The sequence below is a fragment of the Pecten maximus genome, chromosome 3 (genome assembly GCF_902652985.1).
Source record: "Pecten maximus chromosome 3, xPecMax1.1, whole genome shotgun sequence".
Classification (NCBI taxonomy): domain Eukaryota; kingdom Metazoa; phylum Mollusca; class Bivalvia; order Pectinida; family Pectinidae; genus Pecten; species Pecten maximus.
Genome location: NC_047017.1, coordinates 39,088,366 through 39,114,041, shown reverse-complemented (window position 1 = coordinate 39,114,041; position 25,676 = coordinate 39,088,366). Strand labels below are relative to the sequence as shown.

The 25,676-nt window shown below is 40.2% G+C and overlaps 1 protein-coding gene across 1 annotated transcript in view; it reads right to left on the bottom strand.

The window, feature by feature from the left end:
- LOC117324132 (rap guanine nucleotide exchange factor 4-like) overlaps window positions 1-25,676 on the bottom strand; it is a 150,062-nt gene that overhangs the window by 23,134 nt on the left and 101,252 nt on the right. The window contains 5 exon segments of the mRNA XM_033879800.1: window positions 5,402-5,514; window positions 5,706-5,784; window positions 6,059-6,126; window positions 7,374-7,450; window positions 21,729-21,874. Coding sequence (XP_033735691.1) covers window positions 5,402-5,514; window positions 5,706-5,784; window positions 6,059-6,126; window positions 7,374-7,450; window positions 21,729-21,874 — 483 coding nt within the window.

Sequence of the window (25,676 nt, the reverse complement as noted above, 5' to 3'; positions counted from 1 at the left end):
TCAGGTCCCTTACCTGTACCGAGTCTGTGTAGTACCATCAGGTCCCTTACCTGTACCGAGTCTGTGTAGTACCATCAGGTCCCTTACCTGTACGGAGTCTGTGTAGTACCATCAGGTCCCTTACCTGTACTGAGTCTGTGTAGTACCATCAGGTCCCTTACCTGTACTGAGTCTGTGTAGTACCATCAGGTCCCTTACCTGTACCGAGTCTGTGTAGTACCATCAGGTCCCTTACCTGTACTGAGTCTGTGTAGTACCATCAGGTCCCTTACCTGTACTGAGTCTGTGTAGTACCATCAGGTCCCTTACCTGTACTGAGTCTGTGTAGTACCATCAGGTCCCTTACCTGTACTGAGTCTGTGTAGTACCATCAGGTCCCTTACCTGTACTGAGTCTGTGTAGTACCATCAGGTCCCTTACCTGTACTGAGTCTGTGTAGTACCATCAGGTCCCTTACCTGTACCGAGTCTGTGTAGTACCATCAGGTCCCTTACCTGTACTGAGTCTGTGTAGTACCATCAGGTCCCTTACCTGTACTGAGTCTGTGTAGTACCATCAGGTCCCTTACCTGTACTGAGTCTGTGTAGTACCATCAGGTCCCTTACCTGTACCGAGTCTGTGTAGTACCATCAGGTCCCTTACCTGTACCGAGTCTGTGTAGTACCATCAGGTCCCTTACCTGTACCGAGTCTGTGTAGTACCATCAGGTCCCTTACCTGTACCGAGTCTGTGTAGTACCATCAGGTCCCTTACCTGTACCGAGTCTGTGTAGTACCATCAGGTCCCTTACCTGTACCGAGTCTGTGTAGTACCATCAGGTCCCTTACCTGTACCGAGTCTGTGTAGTACCATCAGGTCCCTTACCTGTACCGAGTCTGTGTAGTACCATCAGGTCCCTTACCTGTACCGAGTCTGTGTAGTACCATCAGGTCCCTTACCTGTACCGAGTCTGTGTAGTACCATCAGGTCCCTTACCTTTACCGAGTCTGTGTAGTACCATCAGGTCCCTTACCTGTACCGAGTCTGTGTAGTACCATCAGGTCCCTTACCTGTACCGAGTCTGTGTAGTACCATCAGGTCCCTTACCTGTACCGAGTCTGTGTAGTACCATCAGGTCCCTTACCTGTACTGAGTCTGTGTAGTACCATCAGGTCCCTTACCTGTACTGAGTCTGTGTAGTACCATCAGGTCCCTTACCTGTACTGAGTCTGTGTAGTACCATCAGGTCCCTTACCTGTACTGAGTCTGTGTAGTACCATCAGGTCCCTTACCTGTACCGAGTCTGTGTAGTACCATCAGGTCCCTTACCTGTACTGAGTCTGTGTAGTACCATCAGGTCCCTTACCTGTACTGAGTCTGTGTAGTACCATCAGGTCCCTTACCTGTACTGAGTCTGTGTAGTACCATCAGGTCCCTTACCTGTACTGAGTCTGTGTAGTACCATCAGGTCCCTTACCTGTACTGAGTCTGTGTAGTACCATCAGGTCCCTTACCTGTACTGAGTCTGTGTAGTACCATCAGGTCCCTTACCTGTACTGAGTCTGTGTAGTACCATCAGGTCCCTTACCTGTACTGAGTCTGTGTAGTACCATCAGGTCCCTTACCTGTACTGAGTCTGTGTAGTACCATCAGGTCCCTTACCTGTACTGAGTCTGTGTAGTACCATCAGGTCCCTTACCTGTACTGAGTCTGTGTAGTACCATCAGGTCCCTTACCTGTACTGAGTCTGTGTAGTACCATCAGGTCCCTTACCTGTACTGAGTCTGTGTAGTACCATCAGGTCCCTTACCTGTACTGAGTCTGTGTAGTACCATCAGGTCCCTTACCTGTACTGAGTCTGTGTAGTACCATCAGGTCCCTTACCTGTACCGAGTCTGTGTAGTACCATCAGGTCCCTTACCTGTACCGAGTCTGTGTAGTACCATCAGGTCCCTTACCTGTACCGAGTCTGTGTAGTACCATCAGGTCCCTTACCTGTACCGAGTCTGTGTAGTACCATCAGGTCCCTTACCTGTACCGAGTCTGTGTAGTACCATCAGGTCCCTTACCTGTACCGAGTCTGTGTAGTACCATCAGGTCCCTTACCTGTACTGAGTCTGTGTAGTACCATCAGGTCCCTTACCTGTACTGAGTCTGTGTAGTACCATCAGGTCCCTTACCTGTACTGAGTCTGTGTAGTACCATCAGGTCCCTTACCTGTACTGAGTCTGTGTAGTACCATCAGGTCCCTTACCTGTACTGAGTCTGTGTAGTACCATCAGGTCCCTTACCTGTACTGAGTCTGTGTAGTACCATCAGGTCCCTTACCTGTACTGAGTCTGTGTAGTACCATCAGGTCCCTTACCTGTACTGAGTCTGTGTAGTACCATCAGGTCCCTTACCTGTACTGAGTCTGTGTAGTACCATCAGGTCCCTTACCTGTACTGAGTCTGTGTAGTACCATCAGGTCCCTTACCTGTACTGAGTCTGTGTAGTACCATCAGGTCCCTTACCTGTACTGAGTCTGTGTAGTACCATCAGGTCCCTTACCTGTACTGAGTCTGTGTAGTACCATCAGGTCCCTTACCTGTACTGAGTCTGTGTAGTACCATCAGGTCCCTTACCTGTACTGAGTCTGTGTAGTACCATCAGGTCCCTTACCTGTACTGAGTCTGTGTAGTACCATCAGGTCCCTTACCTGTACTGAGTCTGTGTAGTACCATCAGGTCCCTTACCTGTACTGAGTCTGTGTAGTACCATCAGGTCCCTTACCTGTACCGAGTCTGTGTAGTACCATCAGGTCCCTTACCTGTACCGAGTCTGTGTAGTACCATCAGGTCCCTTACCTGTACCGAGTCTGTGTAGTACCATCAGGTCCCTTACCTGTACCGAGTCTGTGTAGTACCATCAGGTCCCTTACCTGTACCGAGTCTGTGTAGTACCATCAGGTCCCTTACCTGTACCGAGTCTGTGTAGTACCATCAGGTCCCTTACCTGTACCGAGTCTGTGTAGTACCATCAGGTCCCTTACCTGTACCGAGTCTGTGTAGTACCATCAGGTCCCTTACCTGTACCGAGTCTGTGTAGTACCATCAGGTCCCTTACCTGTACCGAGTCTGTGTAGTACCATCAGGTCCCTTACCTGTACCGAGTCTGTGTAGTACCATCAGGTCCCTTACCTGTACCGAGTCTGTGTAGTACCATCAGGTCCCTTACCTGTACCGAGTCTGTGTAGTACCATCAGGTCCCTTACCTGTACCGAGTCTGTGTAGTACCATCAGGTCCCTTACCTGTACTGAGTCTGTGTAGTACCATCAGGTCCCTTACCTGTACCGAGTCTGTGTAGTACCATCAGGTCCCTTACCTGTACCGAGTCTGTGTAGTACCATCAGGTCCCTTACCTGTACCGAGTCTGTGTAGTACCATCAGGTCCCTTACCTGTACCGAGTCTGTGTAGTACCATCAGGTCCCTTACCTGTACTGAGTCTGTGTAGTACCATCAGGTCCCTTACCTGTACTGAGTCTGTGTAGTACCATCAGGTCCCTTACCTGTACTGAGTCTGTGTAGTACCATCAGGTCCCTTACCTGTACTGAGTCTGTGTAGTACCATCAGGTCCCTTACCTGTACTGAGTCTGTGTAGTACCATCAGGTCCCTTACCTGTACTGAGTCTGTGTAGTACCATCAGGTCCCTTACCTGTACTGAGTCTGTGTAGTACCATCAGGTCCCTTACCTGTACTGAGTCTGTGTAGTACCATCAGGTCCCTTACCTGTAATGATGTCTGTGTAGTACCATCAGGTCCCTTACCTGTACTGAGTCTGTGTAGTACCATCAGATCCCTTACCTGTACTGAGTCTGTGTAGTACCATCAGGTCCCTTACCTGTACTGATCGAGTCTGGTTTTGGTCCCTTACCTGTACTGAGTCTGTGTAGTACCATCAGGTCCCTTACCTGTAATGATGTCTGGTTTTGGTCCCTTACCTGTACTGAGTCTGTGTAGTACCATCAGGTCCCTTACCTGTACTGAGTCTGTGTAGTACCATCAGGTCCCTTACCTGTACTGATCGAGTCTGGTTTTGGTCCCTTACCTGTACTGAGTCTGTGTAGTACCATCAGGTCCCTTACCTGTAATGATGTCTGGTTTTGGTCCCTTACCTGTAATGATGTCTGGTTTTGGTCCCTTACCTGTACTGAGTCTGTGTAGTACCATCAGGTCCCTTACCTGTACTAATCGAGTCTGGTTTTGGTCCCTTACCTGTACTGAGTCTGTGTAGTACCATCAGGTCCCTTACCTGTACTGAGTCTGTGTAGTACCATCAGGTCCCTTACCTGTACTGATCGAGTCTGGTTTTGGTCCCTTACCTGTACTGAGTCTGTGTAGTACCATCAGGTCCCTTACCTGTAATGATGTCTGGTTTTGGTCCCTTACCTGTACTGAGTCTGTGTAGTACCATCAGGTCCCTTACCTGTACTGATCGAGTCTGGTTTTGGTCCCTTACCTGTACTGAGTCTGTGTAGTACCATCAGGTCCCTTACCTGTACTGATCGAGTCTGGTTTTGGTCCCTTACCTGTACTGAGTCTGTGTAGTACCGTCAGGTCCCTTACCTGTACTGAGTCTGTGTAGTACCATCAGGTCCCTTACCTGTACTGATCGAGTCTGGTTTTGGTCCCTTACCTGTACTGATCGAGTCTGGTTTTGGTCCCTTACCTGTACTGAGTCTGTGTAGTACCGTCAGGTCCCTTACCTGTACTGAGTCTGTGTAGTACCATCAGGTCCCTTACCTGTACTGATCGAGTCTGGTTTTGGTCCCTTACCTGTACTGAGTCTGTGTAGTACCATCAGATCCCTTACCTGTAATGATGTCTGGTTTTGGTCCCTTACCTGTACTGAGTCTGTGTAGTACCATCAGGTCCCTTACCTGTACTGAGTCTGTGTAGTACCATCAGGTCCCTTACCTGTACTGATCGAGTCTTGTTTTGGTCCCTTACCTGTAATGATGTCTGGCTTTGGTCCCTTACCTGTACTGAGTCTGTGTAGTACCATCAGGTCCCTTACCTGTACTGAGTCTGTGTAGTACCATCAGGTCCCTTACCTGTACTGAGTCTGTGTAGTACCATCAGGTTCCTTACCTGTACTGAGTCTGTGTAGTACCATCAGGTCCCTTACCTGTAATGATGTCTGGTTTTGGTCCCTTACCTGTACTGAGTCTGTGTAGTACCATCAGGTCCCTTACCTGTACCGAGTCTGTGTAGTACCATCAGGTCCCTTACCTGTACCGAGTCTGTGTAGTACCATCAGGTCCCTTACCTGTACTGAGTCTGTGTAGTACCATCAGGTCCCTTACCTGTACTGAGTCTGTGTAGTACCATCAGGTCCCTTACCTGTACTGAGTCTGTGTAGTACCATCAGGTCCCTTACCTGTACTGAGTCTGTGTAGTACCATCAGGTCCCTGACTGTGCATGGGGATCTTCTCCAGCACCAACACATCCTTGCCATGTTCCTTTAGGCGTACAGTGTTTGCCTCCACATCCTGAAGGTCGTATCATTTTACATACAGTGTACATACGAAGCTTCATTTGACAAATGTGGGGACAACTGATATAGACACATGTCTTAGAAAGGGAGCTGCAATGATGTTATTTCCAAACAATATTATACTAAATGATTAAAATCAATAAAACAGATTTATGATCCTATTTTTATTTTCGTAACTTTACTGACCCGAAGAATTCTGTTGAAGTCATCTTTATCCACCCGCAGGAAGTGACAGTTGTCTTCACGGAGAACGATGGTGGCCGCTCTACAAGAAAAGACAACAGTTTTCAATGAGTCTGACTTCATTTGCTCTCATTATCCAGATACTGAAAATATCAAAGAAGTTACTGAAAATGAAATTAGGAATCATGCAGCTAGCCCAAAATATTTCAACAAAGATGTCTGCTAATAATTGATGTACATTGGGCCAATTTGAGCAATGCTTTGTGTTATGTGCATTACTATAGCTGCTTCAATCTGAGTGAGGACCATAAAAGCTAGGTCATCACAATGTAATTTTTATAATCAAGTCCTCCTACCTTGGAGCATCATTGAGTAAAGCCAGTTTACCGAAGTCATCTCCCTCATGTAGAGTGCAGACAACACCCTGGAAAAAATTTGAATTTCAAAAATAACTTTTTTAACTGAGTGACCATTATATTATCCTACAAGATAAAATATTTGCTTCCTTAAAGATTTAGAAAATCTGACTCCTGTGACCTTGAAAGTAAGTCAACTTGGTTCATTATCAACTGCAGCCCATCTACAAATGTAGCATACACTATCTCTATGTCATGGCCGTGAGTCTCTTGATAGGTCCTTTAGCGGTTTAAACAGGAGATCAAGGTCATTCCTTTGAACAAACTAAGTAATCCTTTATCCTAGCATACTATCTAAAATCATGACCTTGGATCTCTATAGTTGGTGAGTATTACTTGGTAGTTGTTTAAAACAACTATAACCGTAAAATTCAGTTTGAAGGTATTATCAGGTACGTATCATATTGTTTTCAATATCAAAAATTCAGAATTTCCTTTAATTATGAAATTTAAAAGTGCAAAGAACCATGTTTAATAATTATCTTAATCAATACAAACTGATAACAAAACAACTTCATGGAACCTACATTAATGCATATATTAATGCCCGAAAGCCGACCACTGAACATTGAACATGCTTCTCGAGAAAAAAAAAACATGGCGAGTGGTTACACAAGAATGTGAGGACAAAAGTCAACCTACATGGAATTTGTGACAGAAAGCATTAGAAAGCAGAATATCGATCTTAAGACAGGACAATCAAGACCTTAAAGGAATAAAGCTGAAATAAGGAGAAAACTGAAGGAGGATTTGGTGTAGCTAAAGTTATATACTGTAGAAAAACAGTACCCTTGTATCATCTTACACGCATGTTTGGTCTACGTTTACTGATTTTGTGATCTGTTCTTATTTTGATAGAAGTAAAGTAGACACGTATCGTGGGGACCTATGTCACTTAATTTGACTTTATCCATGTGGTGCATACAAGTATCAACAGAAAGTGCAGTTTTTCAATCATGAAAATCATTGTTTCCCAAGAATGAAATCTACAATTATAGTTGCTTTTGGTAAAAGATTTTAACACATTTGACCTCTGATACCTTGAAAGTTGGTCAGGTTATTAATTTGAACCAAATTTGTAGTTCTCAATACATCCGAGCCTGCTAGTGGCCCAATATCACAGTCCTACAATTTAGACTTCTTTGCTATATGGAAGTTGTTTATAGGTAAAAGTTGATGTCAGATAGACTACTGATGCTGCACCGCGGCAAAAGCTGACTTGGCCTTCAACCAATATCGAGGCAGTAATACTTACTCTTCCATATATTACAACATTCACCGATCCCTTCAGTATAATGTACCAGGATTTGCCTTCATCTCCTTGATTGAACACTGAAAAAAAATTCAAAGTCAAAAATCATTTAAAAAATCTCAGGACATATAACCCTGACATCTCCGACATGTAAGTCTATAATTTGTTTGTATTTCACACTTGTTTACTAGTTTTCAATCAGAATTACCGTTCCATTTGTATGTTGGTATTCTCTGTTGTTTTTCCTTACAATACAATTATATGACTTCATTTAAATCCTAATCTGGGAACTTTCATGACCTTTGGTGGTGACAACATAGCCTCCAGCTGGTGGTAACATCTGTGTTTAATACAGGAATTCCTTTAGAACTACCACTCAACTCTACAACCTTGAGGAAATGTCAATGACTCCCTGGCTGACACAACATTTACACCAAAAATATGGCCCAATAGTTTTCTCGTTAGTACCACTAACTTGAATTCCTCTCACACAAATACAAATTAGAACAACTTATAGTATATCTTAATTGTACATAAATCAGCGGAATGATTCCTCTAAACACAATGTTGTAGTTTAATGGTAGATTACCCGTTGTCTATACATTCAGGCATATCAAAAATACCGAGTGTTATACTGTCTATATTACCGCTAATTTGATCACGTTCTCACAAAACCTTATTATTTGTGTATTCTAAAATCATTAGTGATGATCATTCTCTTAATATTGGCTATCTGTAAGGTGTGAAACGAAATCAAACAAAACGAAAGCAAAATCAAATGAAAAACAAGGTTTGATTTGAAACAAGAGGCCTAGAGGGCCTGTATCACACACCTGGCTTATTTGAGCAAACAACAAAATAATGTTCATGCTCCATTTGTTTATAGTTTTATTTGTTAATGTCTAACAATGCTATATGTGTGATTCTGGGGTCGGGGATCTCAACTGCTTCAAAGGTATAACCCCAGAAATGAAGTCAAGACTCAACATAATTGTGTTTAAAGAAACTTTAAAGTCCATTTGGGGTCGGGAAAGACCCCTGGGCCTATTTTTACATCAGGATTGTGTTCATCTTTTAATGTCCAGCAATGCTATATATGGTGGGGGATCTCAATAGCTTCAAAAAACAAGACATCCTTTAGAGCAATATAGTCAAAATGCTACCTTTTGCCCCGCCCTTGAGGTCCCTTTACCTAAGGATGCTTCCTACCAAATTTGGTTCAATTCTGATCAGCAGTTTGGGAGAAGTCAATTGTTGACGGATGGATGCCAGACACCACAATGAAAAATAAGAATGTGTAATGACTAGGGGAATACAAATACATTACGTATGTCTACTAAATATAATTATAAACATTATCCACAGGGACTATATGTGTGGGAGCCTATTTTGTTCATACATACTTTTTGTAAGATATCCCTGTGTTTTGCAATGCTTAATGCTTTAACTAAAACGGCTTGATAATCCTAGCAAATATGTATGATTGTGGATTATAATTAAATCTTGGAATCACAATAATTATTAATGGTAAATAGAATAGTGATCTAGTCATAACATCCAAAATTCAATTAGTAAACAGACCACTGGAGTTTAGTGTCCAGAGTTTCTGGGGACCAGTACCAATATTGAAATTGCTCCACCTATCACAATCACTGATCTGGACAATATTGCCAGTGGTCATTGCACTACTTCTGACATATTTATGTGCTTCCTATGCTTATTATACAAGACCAGGGGTCAAATTAGCGGCTGCAGACCTATCTGGTCAGTTATGGTCAATTATACCTACCCATGTTTTCATACATCCAGTGTTTAGCTTCCTAGGACAATTCTAACCTAGGATGAACCATTCCCTGACACAGAAACCTTCCTTTGACTTCTTTGTCAGTCTATATACACTGTAGTATTTGTCTCAGTGGGATACTTTACTGGGCTATACAGTCTACAGTACACAGTCACTAAGTCAGTGTACATAACCTGCTTGTTTGAACATAATTCTGATTTCATATTTCTATTTAAAAAATTCATGATCACATTACTATTCACAGTGATGAATTTAGATGAATTTTGAAATCATGATCATGACTAATGAATGATTCATAGATTTCAAAGTAAATGTTTTCATGACATGTTCATGCAGGAATGATGAAAAAACATTCATGACCTCATGAATGCCATTTCACACCTGCACCATACACTTTATACACATGCAGTCACTACAGTGTACAGTCACTATATTATATATACCTGTACCATACACTACACAGTCACTGTATTATATATACCTGTACCATACACTACACAGTCACTGTATTATATATACCTGTACCATACACTACACAGTCACTGTATTATATATACCTGTACCATACACTACACAGTCACTGTATTATATATACCTGTACCATACACTACACAGTCACTGTATTATATATACCTGTACCATACACTACACAGTCACTGTATTATATATACCTGTACCATACACTACACAGTCACTGTATTATATATACCTGTACCATACACTACACAGTCACTCTATTATATATACCTGTACCAAACACTACAGTCACTATATTATATATACCTGTACCATACACTACAGTCACTATATTATATATACCTGTATCATACACTACACAGTCACTGTATTATATATACCTGTACCATACACTACACAGTCACTATAATATATATACCTGTACCATACACTACACAGTCACTGTATTATATATACCTGTACCATACACTACAGTCACTATATTATATATACCTGTACCATACACTACACAGTCACTGTATTATATATACCTGTATCATACACTACACAGTCACTATATTATATATACATGTACCATACACTACAGTCACTGTATTATATATACCTGTACCATACACTACACAGTCACTGTATTATATATACCTGTATCATACACTAGTCACTGTATTATATATACCTGTACCATACACTAGTCACTGTATTATATATACCTGTACCATACACTACACAGTCACTGTATTATATATACCTGTACCATACACTACACACTCACTGTATTATATATACCTGTACCATACACTACACAGTCACTGTATTATATATACCTGTACCATACACTACAGTCACTGTATTATATATACCTGTATCATACACTAGTCACTGTATTATATATACCTGTACCATAAATTACACTACACAGTCACTGTATTATATATACCTGTACCATACACTACAGTCACTGTATTATATATACCTGTACCATACACTACAGTCACTATATTATATATACCTGTATCATACACTACACAGTCACTGTATTATATATACCTGTATCATACACTAGTCACTGTATTATATATACCTGTACCATACACTACAGTCACTGTATTATATATACCTGTACCATTCACTACAGTCACTGTTTTATATATACCTCTACCATACACTACACAGTCACTGTATTATATATACCTCTACCATACACTACACAGTCACTGTATTATATATACCTGTACCATACACTAGTCACTGTATTATATATACCTGTACCATACACTACACAGTCACTATATTATATATACCTGTACCATACACTACACAGTCACTGTATTATATATACCTGTACCATACACTACAGTCACTGTATTATATATACATGTACCATACACTACACAGTCACTGTATTATATATACCTGTACCATACACTACAGTCACTATATTATATATACCTGTACCATACACTACGCAGTCACTATATTATATATACCTGTACCATACACTACACAGTCACTGTATTATATATACCTGTACCATACACTACACAGTCACTATATTATATATACCTGTACCATACACTACACAGTCACTGTATTATATATACCTGTACCATACACTACAGTCACTGTATTATATATACCTGTACCATACACTACAGTCACTTGATTATATATACCTGTACCATTCACTACAGTCACTGTTTTATATATACCTGTACCATACACTACACAGTCACTGTCTAATATATACCTGTACCATACACTACAGTCACTATATCATATATACCTGTACCATACACTAGTCACTGTATTATATATACCTGTACCATACACTACAGTCACTATATTATATATACCTGTACCATACACTACAGTCACTGTATTATATATACCTGTACCATACACTACACAGTCACTGTATTATATATACCTGTACCATACACTACAGTCACTGTATTATATATACCTGTACCATACACTACAGTCACTATATTATATATACCTGTACCACACACTACACAGTCACTATATTATATATACCTGTACCATACACTACACAGTCACTGTATTATATATACCTGTACCATACACTACAGTCACTATATTATATATACCTGTACCATACACTACAGTCACTGTATTATATATACCTGTACCATACACTACACAGTCACTGTATTATATATACCTGTACCATACACTAGTCACTATATCATATATACCTGTACCATACACTAGTCACTATATTATATATACCTGTACCATACACTACAGTCACTGTATTATATATACCTGTACCATACACTACAGTCACTATATTATATATACCTGTACCATACGCTACAGTCACTGTATTATATATACCTGTACCATACACTACAGTCACTATATTATATATACCTGTACCATACACTACACAGTCACTGTATTATATGTACATGTACCATACACTACACAGTCACTGTATTATATATACCTGTACCATACACTACACAGTCACTGTATTATATATACCTGTACCATACACTACACAGTCACTGTATTATATATACCTGTACCATACACTAGTCACTGTATTATATATACCTGTACCATACACTACACAGTCACTATATTATATATACCTGTACCATACACTACACAGTCACTGTATTATATATACCTGTACCATACACTACAGTCACTGTATTATATATACCTGTACCATACACTACAGTCACTATATTATATATACCTGTACCATACACTACGCAGTCACTATATTATATATACCTGTACCATACACTACACAGTCACTGTATTATATATACCTGTACCATACACTACACAGTCACTATATTATATATACCTGTACCATACACTACACAGTCACTGTATTATATATACCTGTACCATACACTACAGTCACTATATTATATATACCTGTACCATACACTAGTCACTGTATTATATATACCTGTACCATACACTACAGTCACTATATTATATATACCTGTACCATACACTACAGTCACTGTATTATATATACCTGTACCATACACTACACAGTCACTGTATTATATATACCTGTACCATACACTACAGTCACTGTATTATATATACCTGTACCATACACTACAGTCACTATATTATATATACCTGTACCACACACTACACAGTCACTATATTATATATACCTGTACCATACACTACACAGTCACTGTATTATATATACCTGTACCATACACTACAGTCACTATATTATATATACCTGTACCATACACTACACAGTCACTGTATTATATATACCTGTACCATACACTACAGTCACTATATTATATATACCTGTACCATACACTACAGTCACTATATTATATATACCTGTACCATACACTACACAGTCACTGTATATATATATATACCTGTACCATACACTACACAGTCACTATATTATATATACCTGTACCATACACTACACAGTCACTGTATTATATATACCTGTACCATACACTACACAGTCACTATATATACCTGTACCATACACTACAGTCACTGTATTATATATACCTGTACCATACACTACAGTCACTATATTATATATACCTGTACCATACACTACACAGTCACTGTATTATATATACCTGTATCATACACTACACAGTCATTGTATTATATATACCTGTACCATACACTACACAGTCACTGTATTATATATACCTGTACCATACACTACAGTCACTATATTATATATACCTGTACCATACACTACACAGTCACTGTATTATATATACCTGTATCATACACTACAGTCACTATATTATATATACCTGTACCATACACTACACAGTCACTGTATTATATATACCTGTATCATACACTACAGTCACTGTATTATATATACCTGTACCATACACTACAGTCACTATATTATATATACCTGTACCACACACTACACAGTCACTGTATTATATATACCTGTACCATACACTACACAGTCACTATATTATATATACCTGTACCATATACTACACAGTCACTTTATTATATATACCTGTACCATACACTACACAGTCACTGTATTATATATACCTGTACCATACACTACACAGTCACTGTATTATATATACCTGTACCATACACTACACAGTCACTATATTATATATACCTGTACCATACACTACACAGTCACTGTATTATATATACCTGTACCATACACTACACAGTCACTATATTATATATACCTGTACCATATACTACACAGTCACTTTATTATATATACCTGTACCATACACTACACTGTGAGCAGCCACTGTATCATAATATAACACACATCTGAATGTATCCAGCTGCTCTCAAGGAGCTTTATGATTGGCATGGGACAAACTTCAAATTAAAGCAGCTGGCTTTGTATGCATATTTGATCGATTTCACTGCTACACTTCGGTCCCTTTTATTATGACTTCTCCAATTAATCTCACACTAAAACGATCTGTGTTAATTGAAATTTTGAGTGGTAATAATGCTTTCAGCATAATTATTTTAGACTCGTTTTGCCAGGAATCATATGTTCTCAAACATTAAACAGTAAGTGTCCCAGCTAGCTCAGAGTTTGTTAGTTAAATAAGGGGAAGTCAAAATGCATGCATCTATTGTATTTTATTTTTTATCTTAAAATAGGCACCTAAGGAGTCTTCATTGAAAACAACAGGGTAAAACAAATACCTAGAGAGTCATCCATTAAATACAGGGGGGTGAAACACAGGTACATGTACCTAAGGGAAAACAAGGGGTAACACATGTACCTAGGGTGTCGTCACTGAAAACAAAGGGTAAAACATGTACCTAGGGTGTCGTCACTGAAAACAAAGGGTAAAACATGTACCTAGGGTGTCGTCACTGAAAACAAAGAGTAAAACATGTACCTAGGGTGTTGTCACTGAAAACAAGGGGTAACAAATGTACCTAGGGTGTTGTCACTGAAAACAAGGGGTAAAACATGTTCCCAGGGTGTTGTCACTGAAAACAAGGGGTAACACATGTACCTAGGGTGTCGTCACAGAAAACAAGGGGTAACAAATGTACCTAGGGTGTCGTCACAGAAAACAAGGGGTAAAACATGTTCCCAGGGTGTCGTCAATGAAAACAAGGGGTAAAACATGTTCCCAGGGTGTCGTCACTGAAAACAAGGGGTAACAAATGTACCTAGGGTGTCGTCGCTGAAAACAAGGGGTAACAAATGTACCTAGGGTGTCGTCACAGAAAACAAGGGGTAAAACATGTACCTAGGGTGTCGTCACTGAAAACAAAAGGTAAAATATGTACCTAGGGTGTCGTCACAGAAAACAAGGGGTAAAACATGTACCTAGGGTGTCGTCACAGAAAACAAGGGGTAAAACATGTACCTAGGGTGTCGTCACAGAAAACAAGGGGTAACAAATGTACCTAGGTAGTTGTCACAGAAAACAAGGGGTAAAACATGTTCCCAGGGTGTCGTCACTGAAAACAAGGGGTAAAACATGTACCTAGGGTGTCGTCGCTGAAAACAAGGGGTAAAACATGTACCTAGGGTGTTGTCACTGAAAACAAGGGGTAAAACATGTTCCCAGGGTGTTGTCACTGAAAACAAGGGGTAACAAATGTACCTAGGGTGTCGTCGCTGAAAACAAGGGGTAACAAATGTACCTAGGGTGTTGTCACTGAAAACAAGGGGTAAAACATGTTCCCAGGGTATTGTCACTGAAAACAAGGGGTAAAACATGTTCCCAGGGTGTTGTCACTGAAAACAAGGGGTAACACATGTACCTAGGTAGTTGTCACAGAAAACAAGGGGTAACACATGTACCTAGGGCGTTGTCACTCAAAACAAGGGGTAAAACATGTTCCCAGGGTGTCACTGAAAACAAGGGGTAAAACATGTTCCCAGGGTGTCGTCACTGAAAACAAGGGGTAAAACATGTACCTAGGGTGTTGTCACAGAAAACAAAGGGTAAAACATGTACCTAGGGTGTCGTCACTGAAAACAAAAGGTAAAATATGTACCTAGGGTGTCGTCACAGAAAACAAGGGGTAACAAATGTACCTAGGGTGTCGTCACTGAAAACAAAGGGTAAAACATGTACCTAGGGTGTCGTCACTGAAAACAAAGGGTAAAACATGTACCTAGGGTGTTGTCACTGAAAACAAGGGTTAACAAATGTACCTAGGGTGTCGTCACTGAAAACAAGGGGTAAAACATGTACCTAGGGTGTCGTCGCTGAAAACAAGGGGTATTACCTAGGGCGCCGTCTTGTTTTTAGTGTTTATCAAAATATAAACCACCTGAAAGTCCTATAATTATGAAGATGATGACTTTGAAACTTAACTACAGGTGCTTGAATGTATAGGTGATACAACTTTTGAAGATGTCTAGATCTGATAATGATTTTGACAAAATGATAAGAATTATTCTTTATCCACATGATACATCCTTTGTTATCTTTCAAAACTGAAAAAAAAACCATTTGTAAATATATAAATTATGCCATAGTATTTTTAAGGCCACATTTTGTACAAAACTAGGAAAACTTTTAATGTTCAGTACAACAACAGGTACAATGGGTCTGTATCACTTACATGGTATTCACTGCTTTGGTAATTCTAGGCCACAATTTCAATTAAACAAAAAATGCTGTCAAGAGTGTCTTAGCCATTTTGACACTTTTTTGACCTTGAAAATGGGTTAAGATCCTTAATTTTTATATAGTATACTCTTTCAAGTGTCATCCCAAGAACCCACCATCCAAATGTTGATTCCAGGTGGCCTTTAAGTTAATGAGGAGATGTTGTTGAGTGTTTTATAAGTGACCTCTGTGACACTGAATATTGAAGGCCATTTCAATTTTTCATTTTGCTGGGTGTCATTGAAAGAACATACCGTCCAATTAATTTTTTTTCTAAGTCGTGTTATTGAGAAGAAATTGTTTAAGGGAAAAAGTTTGCCAGATGCCATGACATGGCATAAGCTCACTTGCACTTCAGGCAGGCAAGTGAATAAATGTGAATTCTTGAAGATAAATAAAGGAGATGAAGCCATTGTTTGATTATGTAATATTGGTGATGAAGCCAAAATTTAAAATATAATTTCAAGGGTACATGTAAAGTGTACGTTAGCCCCTCAGGTCTCCATGTTTACGGTCATTAAAACTCAATACACATTCACTTCAGTTTTGATGTTTGCTTCTTCAGTCAAACCAGATCTCCAGAGACGTATGTTTGTCTCCATTGTTAGAACAGATCTCATCTATCACTGATTCTCATTATAGCTGTCAGGCCAAACAAACAAAATTCTAAGTCTAGCAAGATCATTACTCAAATTCTCCATATAAATTAATTAAATGGTCTTTGCAGACAGAGAATAATAACTAAAGATTAAAGAGATATTATTGCATTTTGGATTCAGGAGGCCATGCACTGACCATCATTTGTAAACCAGATGATTTTGTTTGTTACTAAAAACAAAAGACTGTAGACCATGTACATCAGACAGGTGTCTGGTGAGGAGTCAATGACGGACTGTACACCATGTACATCAGACAGGTGTCTGGTGACGAGTCTATGACGGACTGTACACCATGTACATCAGACAGGTGTCTGGTGAGGAGTCAATGACGTACTGTACACCATGTACATCAGACAAGTATCTGGTGAGGAGCCAATGATAGACTGTACACCATGTACATCAGACAGGTGTCTGGTGAGGAGTCAATGATAGACTGTAGACCACATGTACATCAGACAGGTGTCTGGTGAGGAGTCAATGACAGACTGTACACCATGTACATCAGACAAGTGTTTGGTGAGGAGTCAATGATAGACTGTACACCATGTACATCAGACAGGTGTCTGGTGGGGAGTCAATGATAGACTGTACACCATGTACATCAGACAGGTGTCTGGTGGGGAGTCAATGATAGACTGTACACCATGTACATCAGACAGGTGTCTGGTGAGGAGTCAATGACAGTCTGTAGACCATGTACATCAGACAGGTGTCTGGTGAGGAGTCAATGACAGACTGTACACCATGTACATCAGACAAGTGTTTGGTGAGGAGTCAATGATAGACTGTACACCATGTACATCAGACAGGTGTCTGGTGGGGAGTCAATGATAGACTGTACACCATGTACATCAGACAGGTGTCTGGTGAGGAGTCAATGACAGACTGTAGACCATGTACATCAGACAGGTGTCTGGTGAGGAGTCAATGACGGACTGTACACCATGTACATCAGACAGGTGTCTGGTGAGGAGTCAATGACAGTCTGTACACCATGTACATCAGACAGGTGTCTGGTGAGGAGTCAATGATAGACTGTACACCATGTACATCAGACAGGTGTCTGGTGACGAGTCAAGGACAGACTGTAGACCATGTACATCAGACAGGTGTCTGGTGACGAGTCAATGACGGACTGTACACCATGTTCATCAGACAGGTGTCTGGTGAGGAGTCAATGACGGACTGTACACCATGTACATCAGGCAGGTATCTGGTAAGGAGTCAATGACGGACTGTAGACCATGTACATCAGACAGGTGTCTGGTGAGGAGTCAATGATAGACTGTACACCATGTACATCAGATAGGTGTCTGGTGACGAGTCAATGACAGACTGTACACCATGTACATCAGACAGGTGTCTGGTGAGGAGTCTATGACAGACTGTACACCATGTACATCAGACAGGTGTCTGGTGAGGAGTCAATGACAGACTGTACACCATGTACATCAGACAGGTGTCTAGTGAGGAGACAATGACAGACTGTACACCATGTACATCAGACAGGTGTCTGGTGAGGAGTCAATGATGGACCGTACACCATGTACATCAGACAGGTGTCTGGTGACGAGTCAATGATAGACTGTACACCATGTACATCAGACAGGTGTCTGGTAGGAGTCAATGATAGACTGTACACCATGTACATCAGATATGTGTCAGGTAAGGAGTCAATGATAGACTGTACACCACATACATCAGACAGGTGTCTTGTGAGGATTCAATGACAGACTGTACACCATGTACATTAGACAGGTGTCTGGTAAGGAGTCAATGATAGACTGTACACCATGTACATCAGACAGGTGTCTGGTGAGGAGTCTATGACAGACTGTACACCACATACATCAGATAGGTGTCTGGTGATGAGTCTATGATGGACTGTAGACCATGTACATCAGACAGGTGTCTGGTGACGAGTCAATGACAGACTGTACACCATGTTCATCAGCCAGGTGTCTGGTGAGGATTCAATGACGGACTGTACACCATGTACATCAGACAGGTGTCTGGTGAGGAGACAATGATGGACTGTACACCATGTACATCAGACAGGTGTTTGGTGAGGAGTCAATGACAGTCTGTACACCATGTACATCAGACAGGTATCTGGTTTAGGAGACAATGATGGACTGTACACCATGTACATCAGACAGGTGTCTGGTGAGGAGTCAATGACAGTCTGTACACCATGTACATCAGACATGTGTCTGGTGAGGAGTCAATGACAGTCTGTACACCATGTACATCAGACAGGTGTCTAGTGAGGAGTCAATGATAGACTGTACACCACATACATCAGACAGGTGTTTGGTGAGGAGTCAATGATAGACTGTACACCATGTACATCAGACAGGTGTCTGGTGAGGAGTCAATGACAGTCTGTACACCATGTACATCAGACAGGTGTCTGGTTTAGGAGACAATGATGGACTGTACACCATGTACATCAGACAGGTGTCTGGTGAGGAGTCAATGACAGTCTGTACACCATGTACATCAGACAGGTGTCTAGTGAGGAGTCAATGATAGACTGTACACCACATACATCAGACAGGTGTCAGGTGAGGAGTCAATGACGGACTGTACACCATGTACATCAGACAGGTGTCTGGTGAGGAGACAACGATGGGCTGTACATCAGACAGGTGTCTGGTTATGTGTTGACGTTGACTCCAACTTTAAGGGATTATGAATGCCATTTTGAAAATTGTGATGCGACATTTAGAATTGAATTGATCTTGACAGTGGGGTGACATTGACACTCAAAGTACAGGTTTACAAGGTCAGACTGGCTGTCACAGCTGGGTACCATTGACACTCAGAGTACTGGTTTACATGGTCAGACTGACTCTCACAGCTGGGTACCATTGACACTCAGAGTACTGGTTTACAAGGTCAGACTGGCTGTCACAGCTGGGTACCATTGACACTCAGAGTACTGGTTTACAAGGTCAGACTGGCTGTCACAGCTGGGTACCATTGACACTCAGAGTACTGGTTTACAAGGTCAGACTGACTGACTATCACAGCTGGGTACCAATGACACTCAGAGTACAGGTTTACCAGGTCAGACTGGCTGTCACAGTAGAGTACCATTGACACTCAGAGTACTGGTTTACAAGGTCAGACTGGCTGTCACAGCTGGGTACCATTGACACTCAGAGTACAGGTTTACAAGTACCATTGACACTCAGAGTACTGGTTTACAAGGTCAGACTGGCTGTCACAGCTGGGTACCATTGACACTCAGAGTACTGGTTTACATGGTCAGACTGGCTGTCACAGCTGGGTACCATTGACACTCAGAGTACAGGTTTACAAGTACCATTGACACTCAGAGTACTGGTTTACAAGGTCAGACTGGCTGTCACAGCTGGGTACCATTGACACTCAGAGTACAGGTTTACCAGGTCAGACTGACTGTCACAGTTGGGTACCATTGACACCCAGAGTACAGGTTTACCAGGTCAGATTGGCTGTCACAGTTAGGTACCATTGACAATCAAAGTACTGGTTTACAAGGTCAGACTGGCTGTCACAGCTGGGTACCATTGACACTCAGAGTACTGGTTTACAAGGTCAGACTGGCTGTCACAGCTGGGTACCATTGACACTCAGAGTACTGGTTTACAAGGTCAGACTGACTGACTATCACAGCTGGGTACCAATGACACTCAGAGTACTGGTTTACAAGGTCAGACTGACTGACTATCACAGCTGGGTACCAATGACACTCAGAGTACTGGTTTACAAGGTCAGACTGGCTGTCACAGTAGAGTACCATTGACACTCAGAGTACTGGTTTACAAGGTCAGACTGGCTGTCACAGCTGGGTACCATTGACACTCAGAGTACCGGTTTACAAGGTCAGACTGACTCTCACAGGTGGGTACCATTGACACATAGAGAACTGGTTTACAAGGTCAGACTGGCTGTCACAGGTGGGTACCATTGACACATAGAGTAACTGGTTTACATGGTCAGACTGACTCTCACAGGTGGCCATGGGTACCATTGACACATAGAGAACTGGTTTACATGGTCAGACTGACTGCCTCTTACTCCATTATCAGCCAAAGATCCTATGACACGGACATTAATCAGCAATAACACAGATGTCACCCAGGGATTGAATTTGTCAGCAGAACAGGAGGAATCTTGTCTGATCTCTAAAGATCAACCTATAAACCAAAACTGAGAAATTGTTATCCCTATACTAGGAAGCTTAAGTCCATCCCAATTCTGTAACTCCTAATCACGGCCAGATGTATGCTTTTTGAGGTTCTCGTATCAACATGAAGCTTTAGTGGGCTCTAGAAATACAGTGATAACACAGTACAAGGTCAACAACATTGTTGATCAAGTTGCCATGGAAACCATGTAGGGTTCGATTATTTATTTAAACAACTTTTACTTCTAAAGGTCCCTTTTTCTTTTATCCCTTCCTGGCCAAATACTGATGTTGTTTAGAAGTCTGTTAACAAAATGGACCAATGGTATCCATAGTTATGTGTTAAGTCTATTACAAGCTCACTGTCTTTGAAACCTGGCAGTTAAACATGCCAAAATATAAAACCTAAGTATGATTCTTAAAAAGTTTTCCAATAACCAAGTGTAAAACTCCTCAGCGCCTTGTCCCAAAAATATGACATAAAGCATAGGACTGGGGACATCTAAAGATCCATAAAAACTCTGGGACTGTACTGAAATGAAATTTGCTTTGTTTTTACATGTTCCTGACCTTTTCAGATATTTATTAAATTGCTATAATACTCACATGCTGTGCCCGACTTTGTGTGGGATTCAAAGATCAGTACACTGGCAAGTTCCCTCTTGACCATTGTAGACAGGTGAGATAAGGCTTTTATATGCAGGAGCTCTTCATAAATAATCTCCAGATCCTCGGTCGTACGATCATGTGGTCTGTAAACAGCCAATCAAAGCATGTTAGCTGAGAATGATCCACACTACACAAAAGTCAGATGGTTTACAGATAGCCAATCAAATCATACATGTTCAGTCTAGTTGATAATGATCATATTGTGACTGCAAACAGCCAATCAAATCATAGAATCATGATTTTAAATCTCATATCCGTAACTGTGATAAGTTTCCATCATCTTGTAAGTTTCTTGAAAAAAAATTCTGTTTTAACTTATTAATCATGATCATATATACACTGTATAATATAAAAGTTTCAGGAAAAATGGACAGATATATATACATGTATATAGATATATAGACGGATGGCGAACACCACACCATGGCATAAGCAGTAGAATCATCGGTTTACACTAATGAATCTTTAACAATGACTTTTAGTTATGAAAAAAAAAAAAAAAATTTAAGAAGGTATTAGTATAATTGCAGTGATTAGATGGAGGAATATTAGTTAAAATTATTTAAAGTTAGGTACAATCTACCAAACTGACCTATAAAAGCAGCCTTTTGAAAAACAAATGGTGCAGAAGTATCTTTTGTCATTTTAAGGGATAAAAATACTACCGATATCAAATTATTATACCAGCGAGCTGTGAAATATTTAAAATGTTTTCTACAGAACCAACATAGAAAGGCATGCCATGGATGAACAGCCTTAAGAGGAATTTTTCTGTAGACTGACTGACTTAAGGTATTGATTGCCCTGTGGCTGAACCAGTATCAGTCTTGTTTCTAAGGAGTTTAATTACCCTTTCAATAATTTGTCATGTTCAATATTTAGCAATTTAAGACTTTAAAATAATCCATTTAAGTGTATATGCTGGTGTAAGGTATATATGATTTGGTGACATAATGAAGTCTTTGGCCTGTAGTGACAGTTTGTGTTGTTCTAAGTGGCTGGGTGTAGCTAATTGTAATGTGTTTTGTTTCCAATAACCTGGAAAATGTGTACACATTAGGACATTCGAGAGGGGTTCACCCAGTACAATACCAGTATAACAGAGTTAGAATATAGCTCTAGTCTCCGTCGCCGTTGTTGTATTTATGAGTCTCTGGGGTGTCATCCATTTCCTGGAATGGCACACCTTACCTGTGATTCTATAGATATATATAACCAGTATTTGACAGAAGCCGATAGCTGCCAGGTCATGGCATTCACCATCAGGAATTACAGCTACATGCACATATTTCTTATACTTAAAAAACCTTTAAAGTTATCTGGATAATTCATAATTTTGTTCTGTCATAATTTAACCTCAATATCTTTGACTTTAACTGATTGAAATGAAAGAAGAAATTGCATGTAATGAATAGATGTAGATATATATTGAATTGTTTAAAGATCTATGACAATTTTGTGCATTGCATTGTTCTTAAAACAAAAACAGTTACACATCATCGAATGTGAACAAACGTGTGATGTAAAATATCATCCTTCGTATTATATGATCGTAACAGCAATGCTAATAGGAAACACTGACATGACATCGCTGATAGGCCCAGCATCCACAGGGACCCTATAGTTGTATGGTTTTAACATATTTGGCAGTATATCCTGGTATGGAGATACCATTAGACATTTCCACATAAAAGAGAGATGATCGTCTTTACCACATGATGATAACAGCCCCTTGTAACATCTAACAAACATTTTTACACATTTGAATCTGTCCAAATTCCCAGAGTCCAATAAATTCTCAGATCACTGTCAAAGCACCATGCAAACTTTATCTGAGATAAAAAGTTATTAAGCAAAAGGGCACAATGTCTTGTAATTTTATGTGATATTGCTTTACTGTTACTTTTTTCCCACCATTTTGTATAAATTTTATGAGATTCTTATTTTGAAATTGTAAGGCTTCCTCACAATGAATGAGTATTTGTTAAATTAACCGCACTGGAGTCCCGAACAATTCAGTTGATTAAGATTCCCATCCACTCCTGGCATTATTCTATTTTCTCTATCGTTTATAAATAGCTCCAATTAATTACTAACAGTGTTTGATCAAACTGAATTTGTATCATAGCTATACCACAAAGAACAAAGTCAATAATATTCGTATTCGTGAGAGTGAGTGGAGCGATTCAAGTTGTTTCAAATACTTATCAAGTTGTTCATCAACAAATATTTCAGGCTCGTCAATGAATTATTTACTCAGTTTTGAAAACTATTTTTATCTAATCTTATCAATGTCAAACACGATACATATATCAATGGATGTTTTGGTGGCACAGTCGGGTAACACATTTGCCTTTCACCCAGGCAGCCTGATCGGCTGTGAAAAGGTATGGGACTACCTGTCCGACCATGTGGGTTTCTCCGGGTACTCCAGTTTCCTCCTGCACTACATGCAAGACCGGCCCTTATACCCTTCCATCTGAGACAACAAGCGTGATTAAAATAAGTTAATATAATAGTTTTGCAAATGCTGTAATACACAAGAGGCCCAATGGGCCTGTATCGCTCACCTGGCTCTACAGCAAATTTGCAGTTGATTGAGGTCATTTCTACACATACTATGCTGATAACTACTTTATTCAAATATCAGAGTAAGCTAGATTTAGTCATGTCAATATATTTTCTAGTCCTTCATTCCAGCATACCATTGGCCTAAGATCGGGTCTTGGGGAGTCTTGGCTCTAAGCATGCTACAGACAGGCCCAATATCAAGTCCCTGGGCCTCTTGGTTATTGAGAAGAAGTCGTTTGAAGATTATAGCCTATTTGACCCATGCGACCTTGAATGAGGGTCAAGGTCATTTATTTTAACAAACTTGGTAGCCCTTCACCCCAGCATGCTACATGCCCAATATCAAGTCCCTGGACCTCTTGGTTATTGAGAAGAAGTCGTTTGAAGATTATAGCCTATTTGACCCATGTGACCTTGAATGAAGGTCAAGGCCATTTATTTTAACAAACTTGGTAGCCCTTCACCCCAGCATGCTACATGCCCAATATGAAGTCCCTGGGCCACTTGGTTATTGAGAAGAAGTTGTTTAAATGAAAAAGTTGAAGCCGGACGGCCGGACGGCCGGACGACGGACGCCGCACATGACGGCATTATAAGCTCACTTGCCCTTCGGGCAGGTGAGCTAATAATCAAAAGGGCTATGGGCCTTATCGGTCACCGGAGTTCTAATATGTATATGGAGGGATGTTTTGCTTTCAAACTTAGATTTAACATATCTTATCTGTTTGAGTAGCCATTCATCTCAACATGTTAATTGACTAAATTAATTATGTCAGGACCCTGCATGGGCACCTCAATTAATGAGAAGTCACTTAAAGATTTTAACAATTTTGATTCCTGTGACCTTTAATGCAGCTTGGTCAAGATCACTTGTTTGAACAAATCTGGTAGCCCTTCATCCCAGCATGCATGATACTGGCTCATGCAATACCATGACCCTGGGCTTCTTGATTGTTGAGAAGAAGTTGTTTAAAGATTTTAACACATTTGACCCCTGTGACCTTAAAAGTACATCAAGGTCATTTGACTTCCATCTCGATCAGGTTACCTTATAAAGTTTACATATAAATGTATATTAATTTCATATCCGTTGATAGTTTAAACAATAATATCTGTTTTGTTGCATTGGTTTATCTCATACAAAAACCTCATAAGTTAACATAAGGACAAGTTGATCTATATACAGTGACGATTCTGTCGTCATATCTATAACTATGACCAGAAGGTGACCTAATCATTGAAGGCTTACACACTTACAGCACCATTCCGATTTCAGTCAACCACTACATGACTATTCTAGTAGTCAAATATTGT